The sequence below is a fragment of the Artibeus jamaicensis genome, unplaced genomic scaffold (assembly GCF_021234435.1).
Source record: "Artibeus jamaicensis isolate MK-2021 breed Jamaican fruit bat unplaced genomic scaffold, CSHL_Jam_final scaffold_666, whole genome shotgun sequence".
NCBI lineage: Eukaryota > Metazoa > Chordata > Mammalia > Chiroptera > Phyllostomidae > Artibeus > Artibeus jamaicensis.
This window is the reverse complement of record NW_026522053.1, coordinates 282,375-294,548: the sequence shown is the minus strand read 5'-3', so window position 1 is coordinate 294,548 and position 12,174 is coordinate 282,375. Positions and strand designations below refer to the sequence as shown.

General features: G+C 38.9%; 1 protein-coding gene across 1 annotated transcript in view; it reads right to left on the bottom strand.

The window, feature by feature from the left end:
• DNAH3 (dynein axonemal heavy chain 3) overlaps window positions 1-12,174 on the bottom strand; it is a 279,857-nt gene that overhangs the window by 68,075 nt on the left and 199,608 nt on the right. The window contains exons 41-44 of the mRNA XM_053659488.1: window positions 11,817-11,922; window positions 9,451-9,580; window positions 7,028-7,273; window positions 614-717 (exon numbers count right to left, since the gene is read on the bottom strand). Coding sequence (XP_053515463.1) covers window positions 614-717; window positions 7,028-7,273; window positions 9,451-9,580; window positions 11,817-11,922 — 586 coding nt within the window. The remainder of the gene's footprint in view (window positions 1-613; window positions 718-7,027; window positions 7,274-9,450; window positions 9,581-11,816; window positions 11,923-12,174) is intronic.

The window sequence follows — 12,174 nt, the reverse complement described above, 5'->3', positions numbered from 1 at the left end:
AACCAGAAAACCTGTTAATCAGAACCTGTTTTGCTGAGAATTCTGATCAAGGGGATTCTCTGGGGATTTTTTAAAAAGGCAAGATCCTTTCTGGCTGAGATATCTGAGAGGTAGAATAATGACCACTTGGCATTATTGATAATGATACTAATCAGAATAGCAACCACTATTGATTTAGTACATAGTACGTGCCATGTATTCATGTATATTGTCTTCAATTCTTGCAAACATCACTTAAACATTTTTCTCTTATTTTTCCTTCCTTTTTATTTAATTTATTGGTGTCACATTGATTAACAAAATTATACAAGTTTCAAGTGCACAATTCTACAACACATCATCTGTACACTGTAGTGTGCTCACTACCCCAAGTCAAGTCTCCTTTTTTCCTGTTATTTTGTAGTTGAGTAAACTGAGGCAGAGGGTGAAGGCTGAGTAAGAAATCTGGGTCTCTCTGATTCTAAAGCCCATGCTTTTGAAGACTCAGCCTTTGTTTGAAATTTTTTATAAATAAAGTTCTTTAAAATGTTAACAGAATTGGCATTTTTTTTTACCTTAGAGGATTCACGTCATTTTGGAAATCAAAGTTCCATGGCCTATCGCTCTCTTTTACCTTTGCGTTAATTGGAATATTTTCCTCTTCTTTGGTGATATACTCTGTCCATGTGTACCAATATCCACCACCTTGTTTGAGGAAATAAAAGTCATAGATGCTTCCTGAATGCAGAGAAACAGAACAAGTCATTAGCACAACCAGGTTTACACTTCACAGCTGAGGTATTTAACTACTTCAGCTAGAAGTATCTGAAACGTATAACTACCAGTACTGGCACAGTTGTGATAAAACTTATACACTGTTAGTAACTGCATAAACTTGAACAACATCTTTTAAAGAGTAATGACTTCATTATTTGTATAAAAATATTAGGTGCCATGTATACAAATGCATTTTTTAATAGTGTAAACAGGGAGTATTGAAAAGAACAACAAAAAAAGAAAGATGAGTACTCTAAACCTTACATCCAGAAAAAAACCTTTTTTTATAAATAGAAGAAGGGAGAGAATGAGAGAAACATTGATTTGTTGTTTCACTTGTTTATGCATCCATTGATGGATTCTTATATGTGCCCTCACCAGGAATCAAACCTGCAACCTTGGTGTATTGGGATGATGCTCTAACTGAGCTACCTGACCAGGGCCAGAAATAACTTTTGATGAAAATCCTTCTAGCCTTCTCTCTAAGTACATAAACACATTGGAGGTGGAAGGACAGATTGATGAAAGGAAGGATTTTATAAGAATGGGATCACCTGATGTGTTCTATTTTAAAATAAAGACTTTTAATTTTATTTACATCTAGCAGAAGGAATTAACATGAAAGTAAAGGACCTACTGAATTTCAGATAAATCATTTCCAACCTGGCTCCTAAAGAGCAGGTTCTAAAATAATAATTTAGAGATCCAAGATGGTGGCAAACTAGGTGGAAGCTACACTAATCTCCCAGAACCAAACTGGAATTATAACTAAATTATAGAAAAACCATCCTGAATGTCCAACTGAACACTAGCTGGAGAGAAGCTTTATAATGAAGCACATACAGAAGAAACCACATCACCACAACAACAATGGTAGAAAGTATGGAGGCATAAGAGGGCTGGCAGGGCTTCCATGGGCAGCAGCTAAAGTTCTGGTTGGATACTTCAGTGACTGGGGCATTCTGTCTGAGAATTGTGGAGTCTAAACCCTAAGCTGGGCTCCCTAGCATGGGAGTGTGGGGTCTAAACCCTTAGTTGTGCTCCCCAGGGCACCAGAACCAGAAAAGGAACCCCAATAACAACCAGCTGTGAAAAGCAGTGGAGTTTCTGTCTGCCAGGGAGAAATGGCTAGAGATGCAGAGATCTTTTTAAAGGGCAACTGCACAAATTTTTGTTTGCAGCCAAAGGCTTCAGTGAAGGGAAGGCAAAGTGGACTACAGCCACATGAGGAGAGCCTGAGGTTGGTGCCTCTGGGGAGAGATTTGAAGGGTCAGCCTTCAGATTTCCTGTGTTGAGTCATTCCCCATAAAGCAGAACCATCTTACTCAGGCAGAGCACTCCCCTCCATAAGACATCAGCCTGGTGAGAAGCAATAGTCCCACCCACAGGAATCCCTCTTGCTCCACCCAGTGGAGCTTAAACTGGGTTGTAGAAAAGTACAGCTGGAGGATATTTCAGTGTTTAAGATGAACAGAAAGCCTACAAGTAAAAGAGGCTGTATGGAAGCTCTTAGACTTTAGCTGACACTCCTAGGGACCAGTGATGGTAAAATCTGGCCTTGGTGCATAGTCTACATCTTTCTACACATACCCAAACCCAGCAGTGGGAGCCAAAAGCTGTGGATCACTGATAGTTCCAAAGAAGTTGCCCAGGGCTAGTCATAGGCAGTGTCTAACATAGGGATGCACCAGAGTCTTTGCAGCTCTATTAACTACATAGAAACAAACAGAAAGAGGCAGCCAAAATAGGAAATCAAAGAAACAGGCCCCAATGAAAGAATAAGAGAATTTTCCAGAAGAACTAAATGATGATGACAAGCAATTTATCCAATACAGAGTTTAGAGTAATGATTATAAGAATACTCAACAGCATAAAAAAGACAGAGAAACTGAAAAGAGGACCAGACAGAAATAAAGAATGTATTATCTGAAATAAATAATACATCAGAAGGAATAAACAGTAGGTTAGATGAAGCAGAGGATCAAATCAGTAATTTGGGTTTATTATTATTATTATTATTTTATTTATTTATTTATTGCTTTCTGATATTAAGAAAAAAAGTTCACAAAATTGAGTGACTGTATTACAGGAACAAAACCAGACCAAAGACATGATAAGAAAAAGTCACTATTTATACTGAAACATAGCAGTGCTAAGAATTCAGCTATTCTGTAGAATTATTACAGCATAGTAAAAATATTTCTACTTGGATCTTTTAAATTTGGAAGTGATCACATTAAAAACCTGAGGTTACAAGGGAGTACAGTATGAGCCAGAAGAAATTTGGAAGATAAAGTAGAAAAAAAGCACCCAAGCAAAGCAGCAAAAAGAAAAAAATAATTTAAAAAACTTAGGAGAGTTTAAGACACATTTGTGACAACATGAAACATAATGGCATTCACATAATGGGAATACAAGAAGGAAAAGAGACTGAGCAAGGGATAGAGAGACTATTTAAAGAAATAATGACCAAAACTTCCCTAATCTGGGGAAAGAAAAAGACACACAAATTCAGGAAGCACAGGAAATCCCAAGCAAGATGAACCCAAAGAGACACACATCAAGACACATCATAATTAAAATGGCAAAGGTTAAAGACAAGGAAAGAATCTTAAAAGCCTCAAGAGAAAAGCAGGTAGTTACCTACAAAGGAGCTCTGATTAGACTGTCACCTGACTTCTCAACAGAAACATTTCAGGCCATGAAATATTCAAGGTGATGTAAAGCAAGGACTACAACCAATGCAACTTTACCCAGCAAGGCTATCATTTAAAATGGAAGGAGATAATTGTCAGAAAATAGAGCTGTGTGGAAGTCTAGCAACCAAGGAATTAAAGAAGTCACATTCATCCAGATGGTTGGGAGGGGCAGAGACACAGAGATGTGGAAGAGGCAGACCCACAACTACATGTGGTGAATAAAAATCAGAAGAGACACCTCAGGAGCAAGGGATCATAGCCCTACACCAGACCACTAGACCAGGCTCTCAGTGCCAGGAAGATAAGTCCCCATACCTTCTAGCTGAAAAAAAAAATTGGGGTTTGGGTTGATGTAAGAAACCTCAGGAGTCTCAGGCATTTCCTCTTAAAGGGACTGAAACAGATTTAGGACTTATACAGACACTCCCTCTGGGCTCAAGCACTGGGGCAGTAGTTGGAGGCTTACTAGTGGCACACAGAAGAAACTGAAGCACCTAGAATCAGTGCAAGTGCTAAGGGACAGTTTCCTCCCAGACAAAACCACAGACACCAGGCAGCAGCCATTGTCTCTTTTCTGAGCCCTTCCCCACACAGAGCCACAAAGTAGATACAGCATATCTGAGATTCCATCAAACTGGTTCACACGAGTTGTCTGACCTTAGTGATTACCTAAGGCTCTGCCCATTCAACTTATGGGTGCACTTTTTAAACATAGGCCATGATACTAAGACAGGGAATCAAAGTAGCTCTACCTAAAATATAGAAACAAACACAGGAAGACTGCCAAAATGAGGAGACAAAGAAATATGGCCCAAATGAAAGAACAGAACAAAACTTCAGAAAAAGAACTAAACAAAATGGAAATAAGCAATCTATTGGATACAGAGTTCTATACACTGGTTAATAGGATGCTCAAGGAACTCATTGGGTACTTCAACAACATAATAAAGATCCAGGTAGAAATGAAAGTTACACTAAATGAAATAAAGAAAAATTTACAGAAAGTCAACAGTGAAGGGAAGGAAACCAGGATTCAAATCAACAATTTGGAACAAAAGGAAAAAAGAAACATCCAACCAGAACAGAATGAAAAAACAAGAATTCAAAAAAATAAGGAAAGACTAAGGAACCTGTGGGACAACTTCAAATGTACATATCTGAATCATAGGGATGCCAGAAGCAGCCAGAAGGAGAACAGAAAGAGCAATAAGTTGAAAACTTATTTGAAAAAAATCATGAAAGAAAACTCCCCTAATTTGGTGAGAGAAATAGACATACACGTCCAGGAAACACACAAAGTCCCGAACAAGATGGACCCAAAGATGCACCATTATTAAACTTCCAAAGGTTAACAATAAAGAGAGAATCTTACAAGCAGCAAGAAATAAGCAGAGAGTTACCTACAAAGAAATTCCCATTAGACTGACAGCTGATTTCTCAAAATAAACTTTGCAGGCTAGAAGGGACTGCCAAGAAGTATTCAAAGTGATGAAAAGCAAGGACCTGCAACTTAGATTACTCTATACAGTAAAGCTATCATTTAGAATGGAAGGGCAGATAAAGTACTTCCCAGACAAGGTAAAACTAAAGGAGTTCATTGTTACCAAGCCATTATTACATGGAATGTTAAAGGGCGTTACTTAAGAAAAGATGAAGATCAAAATTATGAACATTAAAATGGCAATAAATTCACAACTATCAACAATTGAATCTAAATATCAAATAAGAAAACAAGCAAAATAGGAAAGGAATCACAGATATGGAGATCATTTGGAGGAGGAAGGAGAATAATGGGGGAAAAGGTGCAGGAATTGAAAAGTACAAGTTGGTATGTACAGAATGGACAGGGAGCAGTTAGGAACAGTGTAAGAAATGGAGTAGCCAAAGAACTTATATGCATAAACCATGGACATGGGCTAAGGGTGTGGGGAACGTTGGAGAGTGGGGTGGGTGCAGGGTGGAGGGGGATAAAGGGGAGAAAAAATGGGACAACTGTAATAGCATAATCAATGAAATATACTTAAAAATTAAAAAATAGAGAGTGGAATTTCAGTATGGGAAGATAAAAATGGTTATACAGATAGATGGTGGTATGGCTGCACAACAATGTCAATGTGCTTAATACCACCGAATTGTACAACTAAAAATGGTTAAAATGGTAAATTGTATGATATGTATTTTTACCACAATAAAAAGAAAGAAAAATAAAATTTCCCTCCATCTCAAAAAAAGGGAAAAAAGAATGAACATATTACTAACTAATAGTCCAAGACCTCCATGCATTTCCTCTGACAGATGACTATGTATCATATGAAGTGTACCAGGTATGCTAGGGAAAGAGTATATATCCACTGCATTTTGGCAAATGCACATATTTGTGTAACCCAAATCTATTTTAGTATATATAACATTAACCAGATGTCCTCTAGAAGCTAATAACCAGAATGAATGGTGGGTCTATGGCTGTGATCTGGAAAGAAGGCCCAGTCCTTCCAATGGAAGTCACCTGATTCTCCATGCCCAAAGAAGGTGCAGCAAAGACACAAGATCAAGACCATGTTAACTGTGCTTTTTGATTGGGAAGGTGTTGTTCATCATGAGTATGCCCTTTCAGCCTAACAATTAATAAGGAGTACTACCTCAGTGTTCTCCGTTGAGAAATGCAATATGACAAAAACAGCTGCAGCTATGGGCAACTGATGATTGGCAGCTTCACCGTGACAATGCACCTATTCATGCACCACATCTTGTGCAGAGTTTTTTTGGCAAAACATCAAATCACCCAGGTGACTCAGCCCCACTATAGCCCAGACTTATTGCTTTGTGACTTCTGGCTTTTCCCAAAACTAAAATCACCTTTGAAAGGGAAGAGATTTCAAACTGTCAATGAGATTCAGGAAAATACAATGGGACAGCTGACAGAGATCCCTACAAAGGATTTTGCAGTGTTTGAACAGTGGAAGAGATTTTGAGAGAACTGTATGAGGTCCCAAGGTGCCTATTTGAAGGGGACTGAGGCATCATTGTCCTATGTACAATGTTTCTTGCATGTTGTGTCGTCTTCAATAAATGTCTTTATTTTTCATAGTATGTGGATGGATACTTTCTAGACAAACCTTGTATAAGGCAAAATTGCAAACATTTCAATATTGTATTAGATTTCAGGGACAAAATTTGAAGGAATATTCATACCATAATTATCATGATATGTGATTCATGCAAACACAGAACAGGACTAGAAGGAAGTAAGAAAAACAAATGTGGCAATAGTTTTCATTTTGTTTCCTGGGGCCTATTTGACCAAGGAGATTATAAGTAATTTTGCAAAAAATAATATGTTATGACAACTTTTTCCAAATTAAAGAAGTACTTAAAATACCCCATAAGACCCTGCCTGAGGGCCACCCATGTCCGTATATATGGGCCAACTTGAAGAAGCAAACCCACTCAGGCATGCTACAAATCTTCCCTAGCTTTTGTAAAGGTCTCACTTGGTCCACACATTTTTGTTGAGTGTGGAACATAGGATCCAAACAATTATAGTAAGACAAAAAAAAAAAGTACTGGATTACCTTTTTCTGGAAAGATGTTGTTTCTGGTGAGTTTGACACTTCTGGGTCTTGGGTTATTATCATCCATGCCCATGATTAAGTTGCGGAAAAACAAATCAAATTTCTTCCTGCTGTTTGTGTTGATGGTGCCAGCCACTGTCCACACCAAGGCAAAGAGGAATAGACCTTGCAGCCAGAGGAAGATCTGTTGGCTTGTCAGACCTTCAGATAATTCACTTTCATCTTCTTTTATTTCCCTTATTTCATCTAAAATGCAGAAAAGGAAACCTGAGCTAAAGTAGAAATCTGTAGAATATAACAGATGCAAACAATGTGAACTGGTGATTTTGTCTGCAAGGGGCCTGGGTGAGAGGATGGATATTGGCTGAGTGGCCATCATGTGCCAGATCCTTTACCCACATGGATTTTTTTTCTATTTTTGTGGTAAGATACTCCTAAAATTTACCATTAATCATTTTTAAGTGTCTGCATCAGTGGTACTAAGTACATTCATATTATTGTTCAACCATCACCATCATCCACTTCCAGAACTCTTTCATCTTTCAAAACTGAAACTATGTCCACATAAAACAGTAACTTGCCATTATCTTCTCTCCCACATTTTGGCAGCCACCATTCAGATTTTTTTTGTCTCTATAAATTTGACAACTCTATGTAGACAAAATTAACCAATGATGTTAAAATTAGTGGGTGAAAGTTTGAGGAGAAATAGGATATTCGCATAGTGTCAAATTATCTTCCCCAAGATACTTATTAAACACAAAGAAAAAGACAGTAAGAACCTCATCTAAATATGAGAAAACATGAGACAAACAAATTGAAAGACATTTTATAAAATAAATGGGCAGTATTTATTACGTGACAATGTTGTAAAAGACAAGGAAAGAAAGAGGAACTGTCATAGATTGGAGGAGACCAAGAAGATACAATAATTAAATATAATGTAGCATCTTGAATTGGATTCTAATCTTAGCAAATCAAATTTTTGTTTAGCCAAAGAAAGTCTCCACTCACCTGTTCATCATGTTATATTTTTGTCTACACCTATAATGCCTTTGGAAGAAGTGGGCTAAGAAAATATGTTCATGTAGCAGAAGTTATAAGAAGGTCCATCCTGAGTTTGAGTTACATGTGATTTTGAGAAAGAAATTGCCTCCAGTACAGAGGCCCATAGACATATGAAAGGATATTCAACATCACTACCCATCAGAAAGATGCAAATTAAGGCTACAATGAGATACCACTTCATACCAGTCAGAATGGCCATCATAACCAACTCAACAAACAACAGGTGCTGGTGAGGTTGTGGAGAAAAGGAAACCCTAGCACACTGTTGGTGGGAATGCGGACTGGTACAGCCACTGTGGAAAACAGTATGGAATTTCCTCAGAAAACTAAAAATGGAACTGCCTTTCGATCCAGTGATCACACTGCTGGGATTATACCCTAAGAATCCTAAAACATCAATTCAAAAGAACTTATGCACCCCAATGTTCATAAGAATGTTATTTATAGTAGCCAAGTGCTGGAAACAGTCTAAGCACCCATCAGTAAATGAGTATATAAAAAAACTGGTACAGTTACATAATGGAACACTATTAGCAGAAAGAAAGGAGGTCCTATCCTTTGTGAGAGCATGGATGGAACTGGAGAGTATTATGCTAAGTGAATTAAGCCAGGCAGTGCAGGACAAATACCTTATAATCTCACCTATAAGTGGAACCTAATCAACAAAACAAACGAGCATAAAAAAACCAGAGACATGGAAATAAAAAAACAAACTGACAGTGACCAGAGGGGAGGGGGGGGTGGATAATGGAGAAAAAAGGGGAATTGTCTAGTCAAGAAACATGTATAAAGGACCCATGGACATGGACAACAAGTTGGGGATTGATTGTAGGAGCAGGGGGTGGGCAGGGCATAGGAAAGGAATGGAGAAAAAAATGGAAAAACTGTAATGAAACAATAAAATTTTTTAAATGGAGAAAAAAGGTTTTTCAAATGGACACATTTTCATCATTTGCAATAGAATTCAATGTAATTTGATTTATGTGAAACAGTTACAGAAAACTTCTTTAGGATATCTAAACCAATGTTACCATAGCAATTATAACTTCCACTGTGTAGGTGAGGAATTTAAGACTGAGAAAGGATAGGGTAATTTGCACGAGAACAACCAGAAAGTCAATCCAAGATCAAGGCTAAAGCCTTGATCCAAAATATGTGGACTCCTTCCACCTACCTACAGCTCTACTATCTACAAGCAAGCTCTACTACATACACTCCAAAGGCTTACTTGTTCTAGATTAAACTGCTGATCTCTCTGTAATCATGGTAGAGAGAAGGAACTGGGGTATAAACAGAAGAAACAGCAAAGGCACAACCCACCCCCATCTGGCTTAAGAATAGGAGGTAGCACTTACCAAGCAGAGAGGAGTACAGTCTCATCATTGAGAAGGCAAGGTGGATGGGAGATGTTTGAACCACAAATTTACACTGAAGGTGGATAAATTCCAGACAGGGCTGGACAAGCCACATGAACATGTCATTGACCTTAGAGTAAAAAGTGAAATTTAGAGATATTATCAAAAGATGAGCTGAAGACCAAGAGCTTGGTATACCTTGGGGTGCTGGAGATCCTGGCAAGGCTGCTGATTGCTTTGAGTGTCTTTATTAGGAAAGAACAACAGGTATCAAGGCCCTTACCCCCAACTCCCTGCTTGAACTGTACAGTCCACAGACCATCCCCACTCCTCCTATTCTACTACCCAGAGCACATAGTTTTAGAACCTGAACTTAATAGCTGACTTTGTTTTTATAAAATGTTAGGAATTCTAAATAATTGTTTTGCAAATGATTGTTTGGCAGGACTCCTGTATCAAGTGGACTTAAGGTAGTGCAGAGCTAACTTCAAGACTCACATTCCATAATTCCCTATATGAATATACATACCTATTTGTGGGTATAATAATTATAGTCTCTTGTCTGTGCTCCCCATCCCATTTACTCATTTAAAAAATTACTTGATTTACTTTCTCCTTCTATTTTAGTTTTCTTCATTTTTCTTATAATTTATTTGTGACTATCATTGAAAATTATCTTGAGCCATTTTTTTCAGAGGCAGGCAGGTCATCACTTAATAAATATTTTCATAGGTGCATATAGATGTGGGTATGTATGTATATATAGATGTCTTATATGAATATATGTGCATGTATACATGGATAGGTGCTATATCTATTCAATCAAAAAATATTCATTGAGTAATTGCCATGTAGTAGGTGTTGAGGATAAAAGATGGACAAGGTAGATAAGGTTTCCACCTTTGTGGACCTTTCTAAGGGGCAGAAGAGACAAACATTAAAGAACTAAACATGTAAAAACTCAATAAAATATTTATAACTCATGAAAACTACTACCAGGAAACAAATAAGGTATAACAATGGGAAATAGCAGGAGGGTTTAATAGGATAGTAGGAGAAGTCTTCTTCTTCTTCTTTTTTTTATCTTTTGGTAGCCAAGAAAGTAAGGGTTTAATAGTTAAGAGAATGGCTCCATGCCCAGAGTCACAGGTGAGCTGATGCTCAAAGACCTGGCTCCCTGATAGCTTTCAGGGGATAGGCGATATAGAGGAAAAATCACTACTCATAGTGACTATGAGAGTGAGAGTCATGTTCTCTATTAATTTGTTGAAGGGAAGGCTTCTTAAATGAGGAGGCCCTCATGGCTGAGACCTGGAGGATCAAGATGAATCCTGCCTTATGAGACGAAATGAAGCAAGATTTCTAGGAGAGGAACAAAAAGTACAAAAGGCTTCAGGTGGAGTAACCTGGGGTTTTCTAGGAATAGAAACAACACATGAGGCTGGAGGGTAATGAACTGACTCTAAGAATGAGGGTAGGTGATGAGGTTGGAGAGGTGGACAGGGCCAGATCACTCTCAGAGGCCCTGATAAGGAGTTAGACTTTGTGCTAAGGACATTGGAGAATTCCTGAAGGCTTCCCATGCCTGTGTGTAGGATGGTCTCTGAATGTGCATATGGGCATGTGTCTGTATAAATGTACGTGCTTCTATATATTGTACATGTATGTAAATGTGACAGAAATGGGGTTGTCCTACAAAGTCCCTAGAGCAGATCCACTGTGGGAAAAAAACCTTTCTTCGTCAGTGGGAAACTTTCGTAGTGAGCTCTGTTAATGCAGGGAAAGACCAGGGGCACCACCAGCCCCTGGGTGCTCCTTTCCCATTTACTCAGTCTGAGAGTGTGCTCTGGTACCCACCTAACCTGAACGATTACACCTCTTTTAGTAAGAGAAGAAGGGAATGGAAACTGGTACAATCAAAGCATTTCAAGCTGGTTCCAGTTTCCTAGAGGGAGGAGGTATGGAGTCTGAGTTACTGGGATGGGGAGTGGCAGTGCAGAGAGGAATACAGTTCTTCCTAACTCCATCCAGCTCCAGAGCAACTTCTAGAGACATTTCTGCTGGTGGAGTAATGCGAAGGGCAACATTTCTGCCTCCTTATAGAACATATCTCAGGCACCAGAATTCTCCACTGGGGGATTAGGAATGATGGAAAGGGTACAACAGAAGGGAGAAATTAACCTCCTTACCGCATGGAGAAGAAAATGAGAGAAATGGCAGCCAGGAAACAAGATAATTGGGCACAGGTGGGTAATTCCCTGCTCTTTCTTGCCTCCTGGAATTATGATAGTGAAGATTCTTCTAGAAGGCCTTTGAGATGAAGAGTAAGGAGCCAGGGAGGGAGGGAAAAGATCTGGGTGTCTCACCAATTCCTTGTGCTCCTCTGTGAGGCTGGAGGGTAGGGTGTCCATGTAGGAATCCTTCAGGGGCTTCCAGCCAAGCTGGTGGGGCTCCATGTAGATCATCCCACACCTGGAAAGCACAGACAGAGACCCACCTGGTCTCCCAAGCACATGGGGGGAGATAAACGCTGTGGTCATGATCAAGTAAGGGGCTGACCTTGGGCCAGGTCACAAACCCTCATCAGCTCTAGGCCACAGGGAAGGTGCACAGATTTTTATCAGGAAAGGGTAGAGACCAGTGATAAGAGTGGGTCATGGGAGTCACAGACTCTTGGGTTTGAATACCAGCCATAGATCCTACTAATTAAGTGACCTTGGGCAA